This window comes from Desmodus rotundus, chromosome 7 (assembly GCF_022682495.2).
Source record: "Desmodus rotundus isolate HL8 chromosome 7, HLdesRot8A.1, whole genome shotgun sequence".
Taxonomy (NCBI): domain Eukaryota; kingdom Metazoa; phylum Chordata; class Mammalia; order Chiroptera; family Phyllostomidae; genus Desmodus; species Desmodus rotundus.
Window position 1 is genome coordinate 110,601,210 of NC_071393.1, and position 23,384 is coordinate 110,624,593.

General features: G+C 36.3%; 1 protein-coding gene across 3 annotated transcripts in view; it reads left to right on the forward strand.

Annotated features, from left to right (window-relative positions):
- Positions 1-23,384, forward strand: part of GPHN (gephyrin) — a 437,816-nt gene that overhangs the window by 339,878 nt on the left and 74,554 nt on the right. For all 3 annotated transcript variants that reach the window (XM_045201246.3, XM_071222011.1, XM_024568512.4), the window contains 2 exons: positions 2,803-2,940; positions 18,521-18,613. In XM_045201246.3, the coding sequence (XP_045057181.1) occupies positions 2,803-2,940; positions 18,521-18,613 (231 nt within the window). The remainder of the gene's footprint in view (positions 1-2,802; positions 2,941-18,520; positions 18,614-23,384) is intronic.

Below are 23,384 nucleotides of genomic sequence, written 5' to 3' on the forward strand. Positions count from 1 at the left end.
AGAAAGTCTATCTTAGAAAAGGTCAAATCCGAGATCTATAAATCTGAATAAAAAGCAGAAGCGTTCTATCATTCTCCCAACTACAGTGGTTGTGACAATATGTTTTTATGATGTTTGAATGACAAGACCAGGACTTCAGTAAAAGTGAGTTATAAATAATTATATGTATTTCAATTGCAAGTGAATGATAAATCATGCATCATCCTTTTTTATATATTCACTGAAGTTCTGAGTAGAAAATATTGTTCATGTTTAGTACTAAATAAATTTTCAGGGCTTTCAAGCATTGAATATTTTTTAATTTTATGATTATCCATGGGCAGGAATATCATAATTATAACCATCCTTATAGATATTTTTCCTTGAGTACTTTAATAATGTCATTCATCTTAGAATGGAAACTCTTTGAGGTAGTACCTTTAAGTGAATTCAGCAAACATGTAGGAAGCAGCTGCTGGGGTTTGGGTAAGAGTACTAAATTTAATAAATGGCAGTAATTAGGAACGAACAGACTACTGAGAGAGATATACACTCACTATAGAGTGATTAAACTGACGGAAGTTTGTCTCACTTATCAAACGTCTGGAAGCAGGCAGCTGAAGACTTGTCAGCAGCTCAACATTGTCAGCAGACGCTCAGGTTCTTTTTCCTTCTCATGTTTCCATACTTACTGAGTGGGTTTTCATCCTCGTGATTGAAAATTGCTACAGTACCTTCAGTATTTAGCCATGTTCCAAGTAGAAAGAAGGTAGAAGGGCAAAAGCTTTCTCTTCTTAGACCTTTACATCTTCATCATTTTATTTGTAATGGGAAGCCTGCCCCAGGGACTTCTTCCTACATCTCACTGACCAGAACTGTATCATATGGACACCCTTAGCTGCAAGGTGGCTAGTGAAGAAAGGAGTTGTGGATAGAGGTTAGCATAGCCAAGCAACGTATTTGCAGTTCCTCCTTTTCTGTTTATCCTTTGGGCCACGGACCCTTAAGGTTCCAAAGAAAAGGTCAAGCTATTTATGAAATAGAATAGTGTTCTAAGAAGGGGGTTTTTTTGGTCATTAAATATTATTTTTTAATTCAACAAATATTTATTTTTTTATTGCCTAATATATGTCAGTTACTGTTCTAGGTATTGGGGATAACAACATTGAACAAAAAGGTTAAAAGCTGCTGCTCTTATGGAACCTACATTATACTAAGAAGAAGAAAGCTATAAACACATGAATATAAATAGTATATATTATAAGTATATAGATATCAATATCCACATCTAGATGCATGCACATCCATATATATCCATATCTATAAAGAAAAGTAGGGTAAGGAGAATAGAGAGTGATGGTAGCTGATATTCCATATAGGAAGTTTAGCGAGACCCTCTAATGAGGTGATATTTTAGCAAAGACCTGAAAGAAATGAGGGATAGATGGAACCATAATATCAAGGAAGAAAGGTCTGCGTAGAGAAAACAGCAAATACAAAGACCCTGATGAGAGATATATTTGGCATGCTCAAGGACAAATAAGGAACTATATAGACAAGAGTACAGTGAACAAGGGGGAAAATAATCAATGAGAACAGTGGGGGCCATAATATGTTGGGCTTTGTAAGCCACAGCAAAGCTTTCTCTCTTAGTGAAATGGAAAGTCAATGGAGGGAGTGAATAGAGATGAGCACAATCCAATTTACAATTTTAAAGGATTCCTGTAACTACTGTGTGAAAGATAAATTGTAGTGGACAAGGACAGAAGCAGGGAGACCAGTAGGAGGCTATTCAGTTTCCTAGGAAATAAGTGATAGTTCCAACTGTTGTCATACTGGAGGTGGCGAGTAATGATCAGAGTCTAGAAGTGTTTCAAAGGAAGTTTAAATATGGTTCTGACAAGAAGAGAAAAATCAAGAGTGTCTCCAAGGTTTTAGACCAAGAACTGGAAAAGTGGAGTTGCTATTTACCGTGATGGGAATTGCAAGAGAATAAGACATTGTGTGGGTAGGATAGGAGGGTGGGGAAATAAAGAGTTTGATTTGAACAGGTTAGGTTTGAATTGAGAGTTACATATCCAAGTGCATGTTGGATGATTTATAACTGTGGAGATACATATTCTTATCCACCGGCTCTTTGCACGGCATACAAATCTATAGTTGTGGGTAGAGGTTGGGATTAGAGATATAAAATTAGGAGTTTTAGTGAATGGGTGATATTAATTCCATGGGACTAGATGAGGTTATGTTGAAATTAGTTAAGTAATAATCTGTTATGGCTTTTTTCAGAAGAAAGAAGATTTTCTGTGAGATCTTAAATAAGATCAACTTTAGATACTGCGTTTTACTAACTAGTTCATGGGATGTTCAAAGTTTAGTATAGTAGTAAAGGACCTGGACTCTTGAGGCCAAGCTACCTAGGTTTGCATTGTGGCTCTTCTGTTACCAGCTCTGTGATTTAGACCAAAACATGTAATCTCTCTAAACCTCTCTTTCCTCATCTGTAAAGAAGGATAATCATGATCCTTCCTGTAAGATTGTTGTGAAGATTGAGAACAGTGCCAGGACACACAGTAACACTCGAAAAGGACCAGACAATGTCATTAAAGTTCCACCAAGTTTTGACACATAATGCAAAACATCACTGACTTGCTTTAATATTCCACAAAGCAAGCTATATTTTGGAAGCAAGAGAAAATTTCTCACCTTGTAATCTTCATTTGTAGATATAAGAAATTGAGAGTTGTTGATATTTATATGGCAGCCCCACTTTTTAATCAGTGTTTAAGCATCGTATTCTCAGTTAATTATCTTCCTGTTTAGGTCACAGTGCTGTCGATATCACCAAGGTGGCTAGAAGACACCGCATGTCTCCTTTTCCTCTAACGTCTATGGACAAAGCCTTCATCACAGTCCTGGAGATGACTCCGGTGCTTGGGACAGAAATCATCAACTACCGAGGTACGATCATATTTGCCCACTGCCCTTTCTTTTCATTTTTTCCTCAAGTAAGATTCATAGACCATTAAAACCAGTTTCCCTAAAGACAATGGAAAGGTGGTGTTCTCCAGTGTTTTCAGTTTTTAATCAAACCCCTCTCTTTAAAATTCAGCATGAAAGTTATATTTAGTGCAATCAGAATAAAATATAGCTTCTTAATTATTTTTGTTACGCAGCTAAAAACAACACAAAAGGATTGATTTTACATTTAAAAAGATTTTATTCATAGATCATAAAGTACTCTAACTTAAGTAAACATTAGGGAGTATCTATACAAACACCCTAATTTTTCTGCAAGAAATCAGACTCCGATAGAACAGCAGAAAAGGAATAGGGCCAAGGCTCAAAACTCACATTCTTCTTTTTACTACACGATCGTGCTTTTCCAGTATGAAAGTATAAAAATGAATGACAGATAACAAAACAAATTATGTTAAAATTAAAAGACCTAAAACTAGTGAAATTTTAAATGTCAAATTCTAGCCCTTTGTTCCCTGGCGCTTAGACAAAAAAGTTTTATATAGTTCACACTAATCCTATAATATGTATATCAGTAGGCTTAATTTTTTTGTTGTTTAGTATTACTCCTCATTAAAGTAAATAAAAATTAGAAACTCGCTAGAGTGGGGAATTAGTCAAGAATTAACAATGTGATTTCAAAATCATTTTTAATGAAATGGGACTTTTCTATTATTAAATACAGGATATTCATATATTTTTATATCAGTCAACACCAAAACGTATGTAGAAAATATGAATGTAAACTTAAGTTGGAAAGAAATGTAAATAATATTTTACCTGTTAAGAACATAAATTAACCATCCCTGGCCTCCTGTAATTTCAGGGGGGTTTCCCTAACATCAGTACTTAGAAAAATCTCAGTGTATGCCAAGTCACATTTAAACAAAAATTTTAGTCCTTTTAAGGAAAAGAAAAGACTTGAAAGTGGCCATTTCTGTATTTCCTCTAGAAAAAAAAGCCTTCAGGTGGGTTCCTTTTCCCCCTTTATGTGCTTGTTTCCCCTTCATCTGTTCATCAAATCAGCTGTCACTTATACGTTAGCAAAGTCTTCACAGACGGTTAAAGTTCTTGTCAAGTGTTAATAGTGAAGTTTGCATTCAATCTTTGAATCTGATCAAACTCAATTTTTAATGCAAGAGTATTATAATTAAACCTCCTAGGCACTTTAGGTTTGTATTTTTAAAACATCATCTATAGAAACATAATTCATTTTGTTCCAAAAATATTTATTAAATATCTACAAAATGTTAGGTGCTATGTTAAGTCCTGGATAGACAAAGAGGAATAAAACAACACTTCTTCCCTCATGGACCTCGCTGTGTTGTGCGGGAGAGAGACAGGTAAACAATGGGATACCGGTCTCCTTCACAGGCTCTTGTAGGCTTGCCTTCCGTTGTCCATTCCTGGAATATAAACTTTCTATAACATTTTTGGTTTTGGTTCTTTTCACATCTTGCACATGCACTTCAAATAACCTTATACATGCTGGCGATTTCAAATACCACCTATTAAATGATTTCTAACTCTGTATCACTGCCCAGACCTGCCTGAGCTCAGAACTAATACACCAAATGTATACAGGCTGCTAGTAAATTGAACATAACCAAACTAAACGTAGATTCTTTACCTCTACAACACTTGCTGCTTCTGTCCTCTTGAATCCATCCCTTGTTTTCCATTCCCAAAGCTGTCATTTTGGTTTAGGTCTTTATTATTGACATCTGGGATTATTGTTCTCCTAAAGCAAGTGCCTAGATGTGTGTGTATGTATAAAATATCGTTTGTTTGTTTTCATATGTTTTGGCTATAGATGAACTCTTTATTATCTCTGGTCTGTCTTTTAGCATTTCTACTATTTTCAGCTCCTATCCGCAAGCAAGGCCTTTAAGGAGCAAGTGCTCCACTGATTATAAATACCTTCCTTTGGTTTCTTGCGAGAGGCATACCTGGCATAACAATGGATGATAATATTTGTAAGACTACCACTTATGATTCATCTTCTTTGCTTGTAAACTGGGTTGCATGCATAAATTACAACTTCACATTTGGTACAGTGCTAGCTACGGTAAAGCAGATTAAAATATTCTGGCATTATTTCCTGCAATTCGCAGTGTGTTTCAGTTAACAAGGGAAAAACTATGAGCTTTCGGTAGAAAGGATTCTGCTCTCTTAGGAGCATTATTTTAGATTACAAGCTCTAAGGCTTTCTTATTTAAGATTAAATGATCAGAGACTTCAGCATCTCTGACCTTGGCTCTTTGTTTTTCCAAAAAGGCTTAAGTAATTCTAGTCAAACTTTTAAGCTTTGCTGTTGGAACTCATTTTGAAGGAGTAAAGTACAATAAATATCTCTTTTAGAACACTGACCACAGCAAAGGCATTTCTCCTGTCTCTGACTTACAGTGAGATAACTGCCTGAAGATAGGCGATTATCTTAAGCAGGAATTACTGACCTCCAGAAGATATTAGAAGCTCCCTATTTCAAACTGTGGGAGGTTCTCACCAAAACGGTTCCCAAGTCATGCTAGGAAGTCATTAACTCCTCGCAAGGTTTCAGGAGCTGTCAGAGAGTAATGAAAAGTGAAGTAAGGTGTGCTGGAAGGAGCTTTGCCATCAAACATACTCTTTGCTTTGCTTTACTTTTCACTAGCTGAGAGACCTTGGGCAGCTACATAAGCTTTCTGAGTTTTACATCTCTCATACATAGGAATAATGTCTACCCAACAAGGTCATTGTGAGATGCTATTAAAGGAAATAAGTCGTCTAGTTTGCACTAAGCTGCCATATTAGAATTTAGTAAATTATTGCCTTCCCTTTTCCACATGGGGATTCCGAGAACATAGCCTTAAGATAAACACCTATAAATTATGGAATCAAAGCTAGAACTCCTTGGCTCAGCTCCATTTGCTGATCCACATGAACAAGCTCTGGATCCCTGTGCATTTTGTTGTGGAATTTATATGTCACCCACCTCGGTCATCTAAACAGCAATTTCCACTGGTTTCCCGCTTATTTCCGGTTGAGCTTTACAAAATTGAAACAGAGACTTCAGGTAGTTATTCAAATGTTTCAAGTGAAAGCATATATTTTTATTATCTGAATTACTGCCTCCGATTCTACCTCCGGTCTAGTAAGGTCTTCACCTGGGGTGATCCCATTTACTTGCAAATACCTCCTGGTACATGCTCACTCATGATTTTCTTCAGGTAGTCTCAGCTCTTCAGACTCTTTAGTCCACAAACTTCATTACATCCCTAAAATATGCACGTCTCATTATATCCTTTTTTATATCATTTTATGTATAGCATATCCTTTTATTTATATCATTTCCTTTGCACTTATTCCTGCATTCCTCAAATATGAACATTTGATTAAATCCCTCTACATATATTCATGGGGTGTTCGTGTGTATGTGTGTAACCACAACTGCTAGGCAATTATGCTACTGTTAATGTCCAAAACTGGTGATTATATTGCCAACCTGTTCTCTGTATGTGTGCTTTCAGGTGCTTTTCCCCCAGTATTGTGATTACCACATGCGTGCTGTTACCACAGTACTCGCCAAGCCCCCTTGTGTGGGGGCTTCATTTTTATAGTTGTATAATTAACTAGCCTAGGAATCAGACCTATAATGGCCTAATTATCCCATGTTACAACCAGGTAGACTAATTTTCCTATTTCATATGTCCTATGTGTATCATTATATATTTTCATACATGCTTTCTCTCTATGTGAAACTAAAGCATATTATAAGTGTATCTCTCTTGAAGCAATTTTGATAGAAAATAATCAAAATTTAACTAAAAGCAAGGAGTAACTAATTTTTCATATGATTTCTTTAAGTCAGTTTACACAACTTTTATTCAGTCTATCTGAGGCTAAAACAAAGTACAATTTTTAAATATGATTATTAGTGATTCTTAGTTTTTTATTTTGGGGGGGTACTTTTTCACATTTTAAATATACATCTTATTTGGTATAGTTTATTTGGCAGTCTTTTCATTCATTATCTATTTTGATAAATAGATAGTACCATCATATATTAACAATATTAGGTTAGGATTCAGAATGTAAGCAATGGAAAAAATGTTTCAGTTAAAATGGGACAAAAATAGAAAATTTCTACAAAGGAACAGCATGAGGATACCTTATCCCTGCAATGATCAAAATCTCGAAGAAGGAACTCAGATTTTTGGAAATTTCTGTTTGTTCTTAATTATATTGGTAGAATTATGAAAATTTATGTAAATATACAAGATTTTCCAAACTTTGGGGAGAAAATTAGTAGAAAGGAAAAGAGACAAATGTCAGTGTCAGTAAAGGATTTTCCAGTACCACCAGCAAGAGAATTACAAGGAAAGAAAACTTGGCAATAGCTTTTTTTTTTTTAAGTTTGAATTGATTAACTTTCCTATTGGAGCACCCAGTGCTGCAGTAGTTACCTTTCTGACTGTTTTCTGGAGCAAAGACTTTGCAACTCTTGGCAGGCTGTCAGCTCACCCCATAGCATGGGCTCTGTGCCAGGGAGATCGCAGTCTTCCTTTCATGTAACTGTGGGACATCAGCATATGAAGAAAGTCAGAGATACAATGATTCTATCATAATCAGCAATAATCTTTGTAATGTGTCTAAATGTGTATTTGAAATAGATTTGCAATAATTTTTAAAACTTTAACTCCATTTTTCAAAACAGAATGTATCTAAATAGTTAAAAATCTTATTTTCTCTTTTCTTAGACTCATTTTCTGCACAATCCCAATTTTCTTGTTTAATTTGCTAAAAAACATAAAAATCAACTATTAACATCTTGTCTTATCATTTGTAAATAACATTGAATGATTCTGTAATACTATTGCAACCTTGAGACTATATGCTTTACTAATTTCCTTCCTTTGATTTAAGCAATTTCAAAGTAAGTTACCAGTATTACTTCAAAGTCAATATTATGATTGGTACATTCAATATTTATTTCTTCTTGCATCTCATCTAGGAGCTTTATTTCCTCATTTGTCTTTTTCACTTTTTATAAAATACTTGTTACATATTACTTTTTCTTTTTTGATCATCATTGTAATATTATAATATAGGACAATTAATGTTGAAAAAGTTAGCAATTATTTTTAGGATACTAGGATATGTGGTTTATGCCAAGCAAAATAAAAGCCAGTCAGAGAAAAACAAGTACCATATGATTTCACTCATATGTAGACTCTAATAAATAAACTGAACTCAGGAGCAAAATAGAGACACACTTATAGAGAGCAGGCTGACAGCTGGGTGTGGGGAGGGTTGGGAAGGGTGGAGGGATAGAGCGAAAAAGAAAAAGAACTCATGGACACCAATAACAGTGTGGTGATTGTGAGGGGGAGGGGTGAGTGGAGGTGAGGAGGACATGGCGGGGAGAAGTGGTAATAAAAAGAAAACAATAAAAAACAAAATAAAATAATGGAAATTATAGTAAGAAAAAGTTTTTCTTGTGGAATATATTGTAGTTTATAGAACAGTGATTGAGAAATTACCAGTAAAGAAGAGTTTAAATTGTTCAACTATAGAAAGAGCATTTTGTTTGTTTCTACAAAATCCTGGCCAACAAATCTACCCCTTGAACTTACGTGCTACCCATTTATCAGTGATAGATACCCTACTCCTGCCACCTTGGCGTGGCAGTTTCCATCATTAAGGACCTCAAAGCGCAAGCATTTACTCTCATTTGAAACATTTTCTGAGACCTCAAAAACAATAGGTATTTTTTAAAACTAATATTCCCCCCAAAAAAATATAACTTTTGCTTTAATTAAGTTAAATGCTTTCTTCACTTAGTATTTTTAAAGTTTAATTTTTATATATAGAAATGAATATTTAACATAGATGTAAGTTATAGCACTCAAGAATAAAATTTACATCATGAAACCACAGCACAACCTAAGAACTAATTCATTACCAATTCCAGTGCATCTTTTTGTATTGCTAAATCATGACTTAATCATTTCTGATCATCATACCATGTACATTTATCCAAATTCTATAACCTTGCACAGAGCTTACTTTTATTTTATGATGTGAGAACTGTAATGCTTGCTTTCACTCATCACAGCGGCAGGTAATATGTATCCCTAGATGGAAAAATACAAGTGCACAATACAGTATCACTTTGAACAAGCTATGTGTTTTAAAAGCATAGGAATTTTTTTTCCAAATATTTTATTGTATTTTTTGCCATTACCATTTAGTCCCCTTATACCCACCTCACCCCCGCAATCATAGGGATTTTATCATACTATACCATGAACATGACTTCTGCAGTAACTAGAGATTAATTCATATACTTGTTTTCCTCAAAAAAAAAAAAAAAAATCCAGCCCTAAACCATTCACTCTTTCTCAGTATACACAAATATGAAGCCTGTAATATGAGAGGAGCTCAGCGCCTTCAGGGTATATGGCCTTACATGAAGCCTGTAATATGTGAAATTTATAATGTACCAATGTTGTATAGTCTTTCAAATTCACTGTCAAAACATAGGGAATAAATTATATTGGGATAGGCCTGAGGTCACTCACCATATTCAATGTCTAGTGTCTGTTAAATAATCATGAAGCTTTCTATAAGTATGTTACTTCATGATAAAATTTTCTTTGTTAATGTTGTAATAACCCAAATCTTTACCTGCTTCACTCTCCTCTTAATCCTTGGACTTACCTAATATTGTTCCTACTACTGGTCATTTGGCAAGGTAAGTATATGTATCAAGTCTGCCTTCTCAACTATTTTTGTGAGCAGAATGGGTAGCTATTAGGTCAAAAAAGATCTTTCAGGAGCCTCTCCCACAGATTGGGTGTCATGGTGGTTTTTAAATGTTGTAGTAAGATAAGTAAACTTTGAGAGTTTTATAATGAACAGAAAACTGGCTTATATTCATGCTTTATATTAGGAAGTCTTGGATAGTTATCTTTCTTTTCAACCTTCTGTTATCTACCACATTCTTCTGCATTCCTGAAATACTAACTGCTGGTATCTTAGTTAGTCAAAGTGAGGACAAGGAATCAATTTCCTGGACCACTGAACTCAGACTTTTCCCTTGATTTCCTTCTTAGACACAGGGAACTTTACAACTGTCCAAACATTTTGATAAATGACTTTGAGAAATTAACATGCTTTTCACTCTTACATCCAAAAGTCACTCAGTTCTCCTAACATCTCAATTTAGACAGCAAGAAGAGACTATTATCTAGGCCAGAATAAATGCCCAACCAACCAAATTAAATATTTACTTTTACCATTTAGAGAATGCATTTGGGTCCAATGCTCACGAATCATACTCAACTTTATAAATAGCTCTCCGTCTCGATTTTGCTTGTATGTATGTCCATTGTCAGCCGTTTGAATTTGTAAAGACTCTGAAGATATTTTTAGGCCAGTCATCTCAGTGTAAAAAGTCTAGCACTCTAGAGAGTAGGGAATTCACTAATGACTGTTATCTGTGGGGTGCTGACTTGAATTTGAGTTTCCTGCTGACAACATAAAAAGGCTACCACCTTTGGACCAGGCAAACTGCCACTGTCTTCTTACAGCGTAAGTGAGCGTACCACACAAAACAGCGTGAATCATCAGCCAGTCTTTTGCACTCCTTCCTTCTTGTCGACCTCTTCAGACCACTAAATGGTGTGTATGGCCCAGGGTCCCCAGTGATACATAGCCCTGCTTTTAAGATTTCTGCCTCCACAAAATCTAGAAATATGCATATATGTTATCATCTTCGTCAAATTGAACACGTTCTTGATTATACAGAACTTAAAGAATACAGTGCGAGGGGAAGAGTGGAAAACAACGGACATCACTTCCTCAGACTCCAGAAGTGGGACCACAGCTCCTTGGCACACAGCCTTAATTTTCTACAACTGAAAGGCTCACTTCTGACTATGAAGAGCTGCAAACTCCCACCAACTATTCCTAAGAAAGCATATTAGTTATATTAACTATATATTGGGGGAACCATCTTTTGCTTATTATACATAGGGTTCTCATTGGAGTGGAGTACCTGTGAAAAAGGAATTTTGCTCATGTTTTCATGAAATTATATATTTTAGTAAAACTTTTGGCTCCCACAGCTTCAGCTGCTCATTGTTGTTTCTCTACTAAATGAGAAACCTAAAACAGTCATAATATCTATGTTGAAAAGTTATTGCTGCCAGGGTCCCATTCAAATTTGAAGGCTGAGGCTCCGTTTTTCAAATCACGGGCCCAAAGTTTATTCAGCACTAATACTTGAGCTCCACCTATGGGCAAACAAAAGGGATGCTTTAACATCTACATATCTATATGTATACAGGAGAGACTATCCCATGTAAGGAAGTAATTTTCAGCACTACCACATACTTTTTAAGTTCCCACATGGATCATCCGGTCTGACATTGAATGAATTCTTATACTGACTGCTTGGAAGCAGTCCATTGTTTAGTTCCAAACCCTGTTGAGAGAGATGGATATACAGTAGGTGCTTGTGTATCTGACATTTATTCCTTCAATACTCTAGTATCCACTGAAACTGGGAGTCCTTACCATTTTTTAATCTATTGCATATTTCTCTAAAAATCCTGTCCCTTGTCTTCTTAGGCTTTTAGACCAAACCTTGAGGTAGTACATGTCTTTCTCTTTGAAGAGATTTAAACTCTGCTGTTAAGTTAATTTGATACCAACTCCCAAAGCAGTACTAATCCACTAGGGATGTAATTTATCTTATAGCAACCCTATATTTAGTGCAAGTCCAAAATAAAAAATACTGGCCAATTACATACATATATTAATAAATTTATATTAATAACCTAAGTATTGAACAGGTTTTTTCTTTCCAGGTGAAATGTTTTATTTTTCTTTCCATGACATTTAAAGGTCTATAAAGACCTGACAGTATATGTGTGCTATAAATATGATTTTTCTTGACTCACCTAAATATAGTTATGTGTTGAAATGAGAGGAATATTCTTTTTTAAAAAATCTCATTCCTGCCTTTTAAAAAATAAGAGCTTTATGGAGATATAATTCATATACTATATACTTCACCCACTCAAAGTATACAATTCCAATTTTTAGTATATTCACAGATATGTACAACCAACACCATAGTCAATTTTACAACACTTATCACCTCCAAAAGAACCCCCATTCATCCCCATTAGCTATCATCCCTCTCCTACCCCTTACACCCCCATTTATCTCTGAGTAACCAATGGTCAATTTTCTATCTCTAAGTTTATTCTGAACATTTCATATAGTGGGATCATAGGTGATCTTTCATGACTGGCTTGTTCTACTTAGCCTTTTCTTATAGTCACTAATTTTTTTAGGTTAATAAAGCCAAAATCAAGGTTCATTCATGCTGTAGCATGTATCAATAGCTCATTTCTTTTTTATTGTAGTAAAAAGCACATAATATGAAGTTCATTGTCTTCACCTTTGTTAATTGTACAGTTCAGGGGCATTAAGCACATTCACATTGTCCTACCACCTCACCAATCTCCAAAACCTTTTCATCTCCCCAAACCGAAACTCTGTAGTCATTAAATGATAACTTCCTAATTCTCCCCTTTCCCCAGCCACTGGCAACCACCATTCTACTTTCTGACTAATTGATTTTTAATATTCTAATTACGTCATGTAAGCGAATCATATAATACGTGTGCTTTTATGAGTAGCTTATTTCACTTAACATTATGTCATCAAGTTTCATACACGTTATAGCATATGTCAGAATTTCCTTTTTAAGACTGAAGAATACGAGATCTGTTCAAAAAAAGTCCAGCCATTGTTAATATAACAAGAATAGTTTGCACGACATGGATGTAACCTGGCAGCCAAGGAGAGTGGACTGGAATGAGCATGTATGAACAGTGACAACTCACTGTACGTCAGTGAGCGTGGTAGATGCCATTTAGTGAGCGTGTATACTGTGCGACCATCACATTCAAAATGGCAGGGAGTAGAGCAACAAACCTGCATCAAATTTTGCATTAAGCTTAAACATTCCTCCACAGAAACTGTATCAGTGATTCAGAAGTCCACAACTGGTAATTGGCAACTTCATCACAACAATGTGCCCATTCACGTATCATGTCTTGTGCAGAGATTTTTGGTGAAACATCAAATCACCCAGGTGACTTTGCCCCACGAAAGATCAGATTTGGCATCCTATGATTTATGGCTTTCCCCAAAACTAAAATCACCTTTGAAAAGAAAGAGAATTCAGACTGTCAGTGAGGTTCAGAAAAATACAATGGGGCAGCTGATGGTGATTTGGAGAACTATGTGAGGTCCCAAGGTGCTTACTTTGAAGGGGACTGAGGCATCGTTGTCCTATATCTTTCTTGTATCTTGTACATTCTTCAATAAATGTCGCTATTTTTTCTTTTTTAATATATTTTATTGATTATGCTTTCATAAAACTTGTTCCAAGTTTTCCCCTTTTGCCCTCCTCTGCCCAGTACCCCCATTCCCTCCAGCAGTCCCCCCTTATTTCATGTCCACAGGTCATGCATATAGTTTTTCGGCTGCTCCATTTCCTGTACTGTTCTTAACATCCCCCTGTCTGTTTCGTACCTACCAATTTGTACTTCCTAATCCCACACCCTTTCCCCCATTTCCCCATTCCCCCTCCCAGCTGATAACCCTCCGAATAATCTCCATACCTGTGATTCTGTTCCTGTTCTGCTTGTTTGCTTAGTTTGTTTTTAGATTCAGTTGGTGATAGTTGTGTATTTGTTGCCATTTTAGTGTTCATAGTTTTGATCTTCTTTTTCTTAAATAAGTCCCTGTAACATTCCATATAATAATGGCTCGATGATGATGAATTCCTTTAGCTTTACCTTGTCTGGGAAGCACTTTATCTGCCCTTCCACTCTAAATGATAGCTTTACTGGATAGAATAATCTTGCTTTTCATCACTTTGAATACTTCTTGCCAGTCCCTTCCTTCTTGCTTGCAAAGTTTATTTTGAGAAATCAGCTGACCGTCTTATGGAAACTCATTGGTAGGTAACTGTCTCCTTTTCTCTTGATGCTTTTAAGATTCTCTCTTTGTCTTTAACCTTTGGCATTTTAGTTATATGTCTTGGTGTTGTTCTCTTTGGGTCCAACTTGTTTGGGACTCTCTGTGCTTCCTGGACTTGTATGTTTATTTCCTTCACCAAATTAGGGAAGTTTTCTTTCATTATTTTTTCAAATAAGTTTTCGATTTCTTGCTTTTCCTCTTCTCCTTGTGGCATCTCTATGATTCGTGTGTTGGTTTTGTTTGGGGATGTCCCAGAGGCTCCTTAGTCTGTCCTTGGTTTTTTTTTTTAATTCTTTTTTCTTCTTGTTGTTCTGATTGAATGCTTTTTTCTTCCTTATGATCCAAATCATTGATTTGATTCTTGGCTTCATCCCCCCACTGTTGGTTTCCTGTAGATTTTTCTTTATTTCACTTAATGTAACCTTCATTTCTCCCTGGGTGTTTTCCTATGCTATTGCCATACTCAGTGAATTCTTTGAGCATTCTGATAACCAATGCTTGAACTCTGCATCTCATAGTTTGGTAATCTCTGTTTCATTTACTTTTTTCCAGGGTTTTGTCCTGTTCTTTCATTTGGGCCTTATTTCTTTGCCTCCTCAATTTGGCAGCCTCCCTGTGTTTGTTTCTATGTATTAGGTAGAACTGCTTTGACTCCCTGTCCTAGTAGCATGGCCTAATGTAGAAAAGTGTACCTGTAAGTTGTATGGAGCAGAGCCTTAGGTAATCACCAGAATGGGCAAACCATGTCACCACTTTGTGGCTGTGTGTGAGGGAGGGCTCGGAGCAGGGACAGTGCCCCTGCCTGGCCTCTGGAGTTTTGCCTGGGAAGAAGCTATCTCCCTGCACTCGCTCTGCTGCCAGTCACTCAACCTCTCCCCATATGCCACTGGTGCCCTTCCAGCTATTGCCCTGGTGCCTAATCCCAGAGGGAGTGGGTCTTCTTAAGTCCAAAGTTCGTTGTGGGCCCTTTAAGATGAGTCTCCTGGGAATCCTGAAGTTTCTTCTGCCATTCTAACCCCCACTGGTTTTCACAGCCAGAAGTGATGGGGACTTAACTTCCTTGCAGTGGAACCTTGGGCTGGGTCCCTTGCCCCCAAGGCATCCCTCCCAATTTTTATCCACCACACGTGGATGTGGGACCACCTGTTCCACATCTCCATGACTCTCTGCACCCCTCCATGTGTCTGCACCTCTCCCTGCCCCTCCATCACTCTCCACCTCTCCAAAATCACCAGAGAGGTGATTTTGCACCTCTCTGCACATGTCTGCATCTCCACCACTCCCTCCTATTAGGATGAATGTGACTTCTTTAATTCCTTGGTTGTCAGACTTCCACACAGCTCAATTATCTGTCAAATCTGGGTGATATTTGTTCTGTAGTCTGGTTGTTATTTTTGCTGTAGTTGTGTGAGGAGGCAAAGCATGTTTACCTATGCCTCCATCTTTACTGGAGGTCTGTCTTTCATATTACGTGGCTAGGTGCCTTCTGGACAGACTTTGTATTCCTGTTTGTATAGATCACATTTTGTTTATACATTCATTCATTAATGGACAATTGGGTTGCTTCCAACTTTTGACTATTGTGAATAATGCTGCTATTGAGACAGGAAAGTTAGAATATGAAACACTGGCCTCTAGCTCTACCCCTCCCCCTTTCTGTCTTTGCTTGAATATCACAGTCATGACCTTCACTGACCACCTATTCCCCCACTTCTCCCTCCCCCATTTCCTGTAATTGAGAAGACGAAAGAAAGAAAATTGCTATCTGGAGAGGAGGGACTAGGATGAACCACATCAGCAGTCACCCCACTAGCATCAGAAGCCAAGGACCACCTTATCCCCCACCCCTTGCCCATGTTTAAAAAGAACCTTTCCCCCAGAACCCATCGGAGCAGTTCATTCTTCGAGGTCACCTGTTCTCACTTCTCAAATGCATACTATCATTTTAATAAATGTGCTATGCTTTGCTAAATCTGTCATGACCTCAAATTCCTTCTTGGACTGTGACAAGAACCTGGATCAGGTTGAGGCCTCCCTTGGCCTCCCCAGGTACAACCTGGCATCACTGTGAACATGGGTGCACAAATACCTGTTGAAGTGTCTGCTGTCAGTTCTTTTGGATATACACCTAGATGTCGGATTGCTGGATCACATGGTAATTCTATATTAATTTTTTGAAGAATCACCTTGTAAATTTTCCTCACGTCAGAGAAATAAAGGAAGAACAATAGGTAGGGGGAACACGAATTGTAGCTATTGGCCATTGTAATAAAGACTGAAGTTCTGTGATTTAAACTTCAGTTCTACTTTAGCCACCTATGAAATATATGGCCATGGGTAAGTGATTTACCATGTTTAAATTTCTCTTTATTTATCTGTAAAATGAAAATAATAATGGTTTACTAGATTTTTATGAGAGTTAAGTGAAATTATGTATGTGATATTATTTAATAATTTATAAAATGCTATATATACACTCACTAGATTAACTGGAGCAGATTACAGAAAAACTCAGCCTTTGTGCTATCTTTGATAATTACTTTAAGCTATTTAAATTTCCAGCAAGCCATTCTCTTAGATTCTGAGCTGGTGTACAGCTCACGTTTTTATTTGCTACCCCAGACTGATTATTTCTCAATAAGGACTCTCCCAGGAGTTTTATTGCAATCCTAGGCAAATGCCATGAGGCTTACTATCAGAGACTACCTTATAGCTCTAGGTTCATTTGGGAGTTGACATTGTGTGTGTGAATGCAAACCCGACACCTGGTCCCACCACTTCCCTGATCTTTCAAAGCATGGTCCATCGCTCCAGGGTAGCTCCAAAACAGCCTCAACCTCCTAGAAGTATGTGAAGCTATAAATCTGCCAAGAAGTTCTCACTTCCAATTCAGATGTCACTTCCCTAAAAAGAAAGAGTCAACATCACTGTTGCTGTGGATCAGAGTAGAATATTTAAAGTCTCTCCGTCATTACGTCTTGGTTCTGGATCTTGAAACCAGGGGTCCTAGGTGGCTATGAAGGACAAAGCCGCAAACAGAAAGCAAACAAACACAAAAACTCACCCATCTAGCAATGGAAACAATGGGATTTTCTAAATTATACAAACATCTCATATAAATCAAGTCCGTAATTACTTACAGTCTTTGCAGAGAAATTTGGGTCTGTTTTCCTCACCCTCTTCTTCCTTCTTCACCTCCTATTTACCATTCTTTTACTTCTCTAAAATAACTAATGAAGATTCTGACTAGAGGATATAAGGAATTGGTCATGACTCTTGAAACTTTTATTCTTGTTGGCACTACTTCAAATTCCTGAGGTCTAGCCAGAAATTGTCATCCTGAGTGTTTTGAATAGTCACTTCACACTGTAGGTTACTGCCCTTCTCTTATGGTTGCTAATTTTTTTAGATTAATAAAGCCAAAGTCAAGGCAAAAATTCAAATGGAATGATAAGGAAGTTCTTTTCTTTACTTATCTCTTCATAAGGAGAAAATACTTCAGAAAAGTGATGTGATTATTTTAGAAAATTTGGAAATTTTCAGAAAAGTATATAGCAAAGGGAATAAAAATACAGAATTCTAGCATACTGAAATAATGCTTTACATTTCATGTATGCCCTCTCCATCTTTTTCTACTGATATATGCATGTATCTTAACTACATGTGCAATTCTGCATGTTTTTAACTATATCATAGGAATTTTCCTGTGTCAATGAATATTCTTCATAACTGTTAATTTAACCTGTATAATATTTTATGTGTCATAAGAATAGATCATTGTCTATTTAAATGTCTATATTATTGGTCTTTTGATTTCTTCCCATTTCTCACTAACGTAAGCAACTGTGAGATAAACATGTGCATGAAGATTTAGTCATTTTGTCTGGCTGGTGTAGCTCAGTGGATTAAGCACTGGCCTGTGAACCAAAGGGTCACAGGTTCAATTCCCAGTAAGGTCACGTGCCTGAGTTGTAGGCCAGGTCACAAGTAGGGGGCATGTGAGAGCCAACCAAACATTGATATTTCTCTCCCTTCCCCCCCGCTTTCCCCTCTGTCTAAAAATAAATAAAATCTTTTGGGAAAAAAAAGATTTAGTAATTTTATTATAATATATTTCTACAAGTGAAATTACTGGGTTAATGGGTATGAAAATGTTTAAAAATTGGCTTTTTAGAGTCATCTTTGGGTTGTCAAAGAATCAATGACATGTCAACTTGAACACATCTTTGATGACTTTGTAGCGACTCATTCAGATAATCTCTGCAGGCATTACTGTTAAATGACTGAGTCTAATCTTTCATTTCAGACACTAGGATGCATCTCTCCCTTCCCCTATTCTGTGGGACAGATGTTAGAAGGACTGACTGAGCACATAGACAAGCCTTGCCAGACAAGCACACGTGCATAACTTTTCTATGACTGCCTGTTTAACCGTTACTCTAAACATCCACGTTTTGCTCCTTTTCTCTTCTTTCAGATGGGATGGGCCGAGTCCTTGCTCAAGATATATATGCAAAAGACAACCTACCCCCCTTCCCAGCATCAGTTAAAGATGGCTATGCTGTTCGAGGTAAATATTTTGGTTTTCTTGAGTATCATGATAACTCACATTTTTTTCCAGACACTTGGCTCAGCCTAGGCACCCAACAACTATTAAATCTGTTTCCCCCTTGTTATCAAAATAATTTTATTCACAGATAACAAAATTAACCTATACCTATATATTTTCTGACACAATCTTGTTTAAAACTTTTCAGTGAAATTACCATAGTTGCTTGAAGATTCTTATTTACAAATAAATGTAGAGATTGGTTTAAAAAACACTCTACTATAATTTATTTCAACCTCTACACATAGCAGACAGGGAGCAGACAGTCTTGCTTGATCTGGACGTTTATCGTATGTTTTCCAGTTGAAAACATCTTTATGGTACAAGAAAGAAGAACAGATTCCCAACATAAGAATAAAGTGGGTGGTCTTTTCTCTTACTTTAAACTCAAACATCAATAAAGGCTTTATAAAAAGCAAGCATGAGGGAAACCCCTAATTCTTTGAAAGATGCCATATTCCAAATCTCTGAAGGCCCAGATGGTACCAGCAGCTCACACCTTCGGAGTTGCACCAGATTACATAAAGCACACATATGAAATAGCATTTTCCTGCCTAAAGTCCAACCTAAGAACCCAAAGTGAAAATGCAACTGAATTGCTTAGAAACTATTGTTGTTTATTAGCTCAAGCTTGATGTCATAGAAGAAATGTCTAAAAACATTTCCCAACTTATCAAAGCTGTTAAGAAGGCCAATTCCTTTTTAATGATCATTTGTGGAGTCTCTTACCTGGTTTTTTGTCATTATTTTGTTTTTACTCTACCTAGCTATTGAAATAATTTTCTCTCTTTTGAAATTAAATACATCCATTAATCTCCGCGTTCCATTGCCATCTCTTACCAGTATCTTTCTATGGTGGAGGCAGTATAGTAAGTGGTTAAGGGAATGGGCTTTGAGCAACATAAGAGTGATCTGGGTTCTAGTACCAGCTCCATCGATATAACTTTGAGCAAATTACCTAAACTTTTTGAGGCTCAGTTTCTCATCTGTAAAATGGTGATAATTGTAACAGTACTTACCCCAATGGTGGTTGTGAGGATTAATTGAGACTATAAAAAGGCTTACTAAAGTTCCTGGCACCACAAAAAGAAAAAGAAAAAAACCACTCCGTAATTGTGTTATGATGATAAACACAGTTACTTACACCATCTTTGAAAAAAGTATAACATGGATCTAAATTGTTAATCTCATATTCTGTGTAAATGAAATGGTGAAGAGACTAATTCCTACTAGTGTTTTCTTTCTCAGGAACACCGTCTTGGATGCACCTCGTTCAGCTTGATCTCACTAAATTAGAGTATTTCTGAAAACATAAATAACAAATCCCTAACAAATTTTTTCCAAGTGTTGTCCTTCTACAATATTTATTATATTATGTATATTGTCCAGAAATAAAATTATTTTAATCCCCTGATACCCTCATTGGATCTTTTTGTTTCTTATTCCCAATCCAAAATATAAATTCTGTTTTGAACTTATAATTGGTAGCCATAAAGTATTGCAATGATATCACCCACAAAAAAATTCTTACTTCCAGAATAGGACAAACAGCTACAACAAATGAAATAACAAAGTGGCAAAAAAAAAAAAAAAAAAAGGTCTATCTTTTACATCCTTTGTAACCTAAAGTAGGAGAAAGTGAGAAAATAAATTGAGGCAAAATTATCCTCAAATAGAATGTTGTTCTGTGATTTGTTCATGAGGTAGCAGCAGCTCAATAAAAAGAAACTATTGCTCTTGAATTTTCTTGTTGCCAAGAAGACCAGTGATCCTGCATGAGCCATAAAAGAGCCTTTTTGCTATAGAATCTATCAAGGAAATTTTTATGTAAAGTTATAACTCAGTATCTTATTCATTTTATTTTGAAGTGGTAGTGTTTTAGTTTTGTTTTACACAGAGAAAAACATCTAAAATGACATATCTCACAGTATAAAAGTTTCAACGGATTATATATCATGCATCTGATTCATATGATTTATTTCCTGTGAAGTCTTGATAGTTCTCTAATATATAGAACATACAGCAGAGACATAACAGGTAACACTATAGATATAGTTAAATCTCAGATTGGGAATGGTTGGTGTATCTGTATATATGTCAACATCATAATTAAAGCAGCAAAAGTCATCAGTGAACAAAAAGGCACTTACAAGAAAAGGTCTTATTCTTCCCTGTGTTATAATACCACTGCCAGGCAGTGTTTTGTAAAGAATATCCTTGAGGCTATTGTTGTGGTTCTCTACCACTCTACTTGTGTACCTTCTTCTCTCCACCCCTGTCTTCCTTTACTGTCATCCCTTTCTTCCCACTCCCTTTATTCTCCCTTTTTTCTTCTCCTCTGCCTTTGCCTTAGGCCTTCCAGTAATAACCAGTGAGCATTGTGAGCACTGTGAGCATTGCTAACCCTCCAGGTGTAAAGAGGTTGCTAACTTGCTCTGGATCACTAAGCATTAGCCAGTACCCTTCAGAAATATGTGGCATAAAACTCCAAACCAGTTGGAGGATCACTTGCTTTAAGGTATGTGGGTTGAAAAATCAAGACAGTAAAAAAAAAAAAAAAAAAAAGACTAAGGAAATAGGAACAGCTTTAAAAAAAATTAAGATAGAATAGAATGTAAAGAAGGCAGGAATCAAGTGATGAGGATTTAAATAATAGGAAGTCTGGGACCTAATAAACCTAAAACTGCATTCAGGAGGGAGTGAGTTTGAAAGATAAAAGAAAATGAAAGCATATTATCAGTTGGAATCAATACAATATTTTCATATTTTTAAGTTATTTGTCCCTTCACATTCATTAAGCCAATCATCCTGATGCATTCATACTCTCCTGTAGAGATGTGAGTGGATTCCTATTATCTTACAATTTCTCCTTTTTTAAATTTTTTAATTACAGTTTACTTCAATATTATTATGTATTGGTTTCAAGTTTACAGCTAAGTGGTTGGACAATTATATACTTTACATAGTGTTTCCCTTGATATTTTTAGTACCCAACTGGACCTATACTAGTTACTGACCGTGTTCCATCTGCTTTACTTTACATCCCCATGACTATTCTGTAACTACCAACTTGTACTTCACCTCTTTCCCCCAGTCTCCCGACTCCCCCCACCCCCCCCCCCCCCCGCCTCTGGCAACCACCAGGCCACTCCCTGTGTGTAAGAGTAGGCTTCAATTTTGTTTGGTTATTTTGTTCTTTAGATTCCTCTCTGACTTATTTCATTAAGCATAATAGCCTCTAGGTCTGCCCATCCTGTTACATAAAAAAAAAAAAAAAAAAAAACCAATGGCATATTTCACAGAACTAGAACATATATTCCAAAAATTTTATGTAACCACGAAAAATTTCAAACAGTCTCAGCAATCTTGAGAAAAAAGAGCAAAGGTGGAGCTATCATGCTACCTGATACCAAACCATACTGCAAGGCCATAGTAATCAAAACAACATGGTTCTGGCATAAAAACAGACATATGGATACATCTAGGGAACAGAATACAGAGCCCAGAAATAAACCCATGCCTATATGACAATTAATATTTGACAAAGGAGGAGAGATCATACAATGGGGTGAAGACAGTCTATTCAGTAAATGGTGCTGGGAAAATTAGATACATGCAAAAAAACGAAACTACACAACTTTCTTACACAATTTCTTCTTACACATCAATAAAGGCAAAAATATCTCAGAATTCCAGATTTAGCTTTCTTGAAATGTACAATTTGAAAGGCTTATCCCTTCAGAAATTGTTTTGGGATCATTTAAGAAGAAGGGAAAATTATAATAAGCCAGCAATTACTCTGATAACTACATGTTACAAACAATTCTGGAAGGGTATATTAAGAGAAATCCTTGCCATTTGGGTAAAGTAAATTTTAAGGTTTTTCTCTTTTTTTCTGATTGAAGTACATGCTTATGGAAACCACAGAAAATGAAAAAGAACATGTAAAATTACCCATTATCTCACTGCCTAGCCACTATTAACATTTTGTTGTACCTCTTTCCACTAGATTAATTCAGTATGACCTTTTTTTCCATTTATTTATTTATCAGTGTAACCTTTTTGATTTAAAGCTAGTTCTTAGTCCTTCATGAAAGTCATGTTCCAGGGTTTTTGTTTTGGCCATTCAAAACCTCTTTGGCCACAGCTGCTTCTCCACCTCATTTGACAGCCAATTGAGTTCCACTATAGGATGCTCCGGATGAAGAAGAGGCCTTGTGATATGGGAGTACTTCTTGTGTGAGCAGAGACATAATTTGGAATAATTAATTTAATTCATACTCTATTTAAGGAAACAATATCTTTTTCCAATACTAAGAACAAAATGAACATTTTTCTCCTAGCTCCCTGCTTTCCATAAGAAAAGGCAACAGATTTAAAATTCCAAACAGCTCACCTGATTTGATCCCTCAGTATAATTGCAGCAAGTATTAGTTGTTTTGTGCTAGTCTTGTCACCTTCCCTTTCCCCACCCCAATTCTTCCTATAATCTTAATTTTAGTATACACATAAATACTATTATTGCCTATTATTGCCTATTATCCTGGTCTTAGATAGTTTGGTTCCATTATCAAAGTAAACAAATTCTTTTTTTTAAGATTTTATTTATTTATTTTTAGAGAGCGGAAGGGAAAAAGGAAGAGAGGGAGAGAAACATCAATGTGTGGCTGCCTCTCGCATGCCTCCTACTGGAGACCTGGCCTGCAACCCAGGCATGTGCCCTGACTGGGAA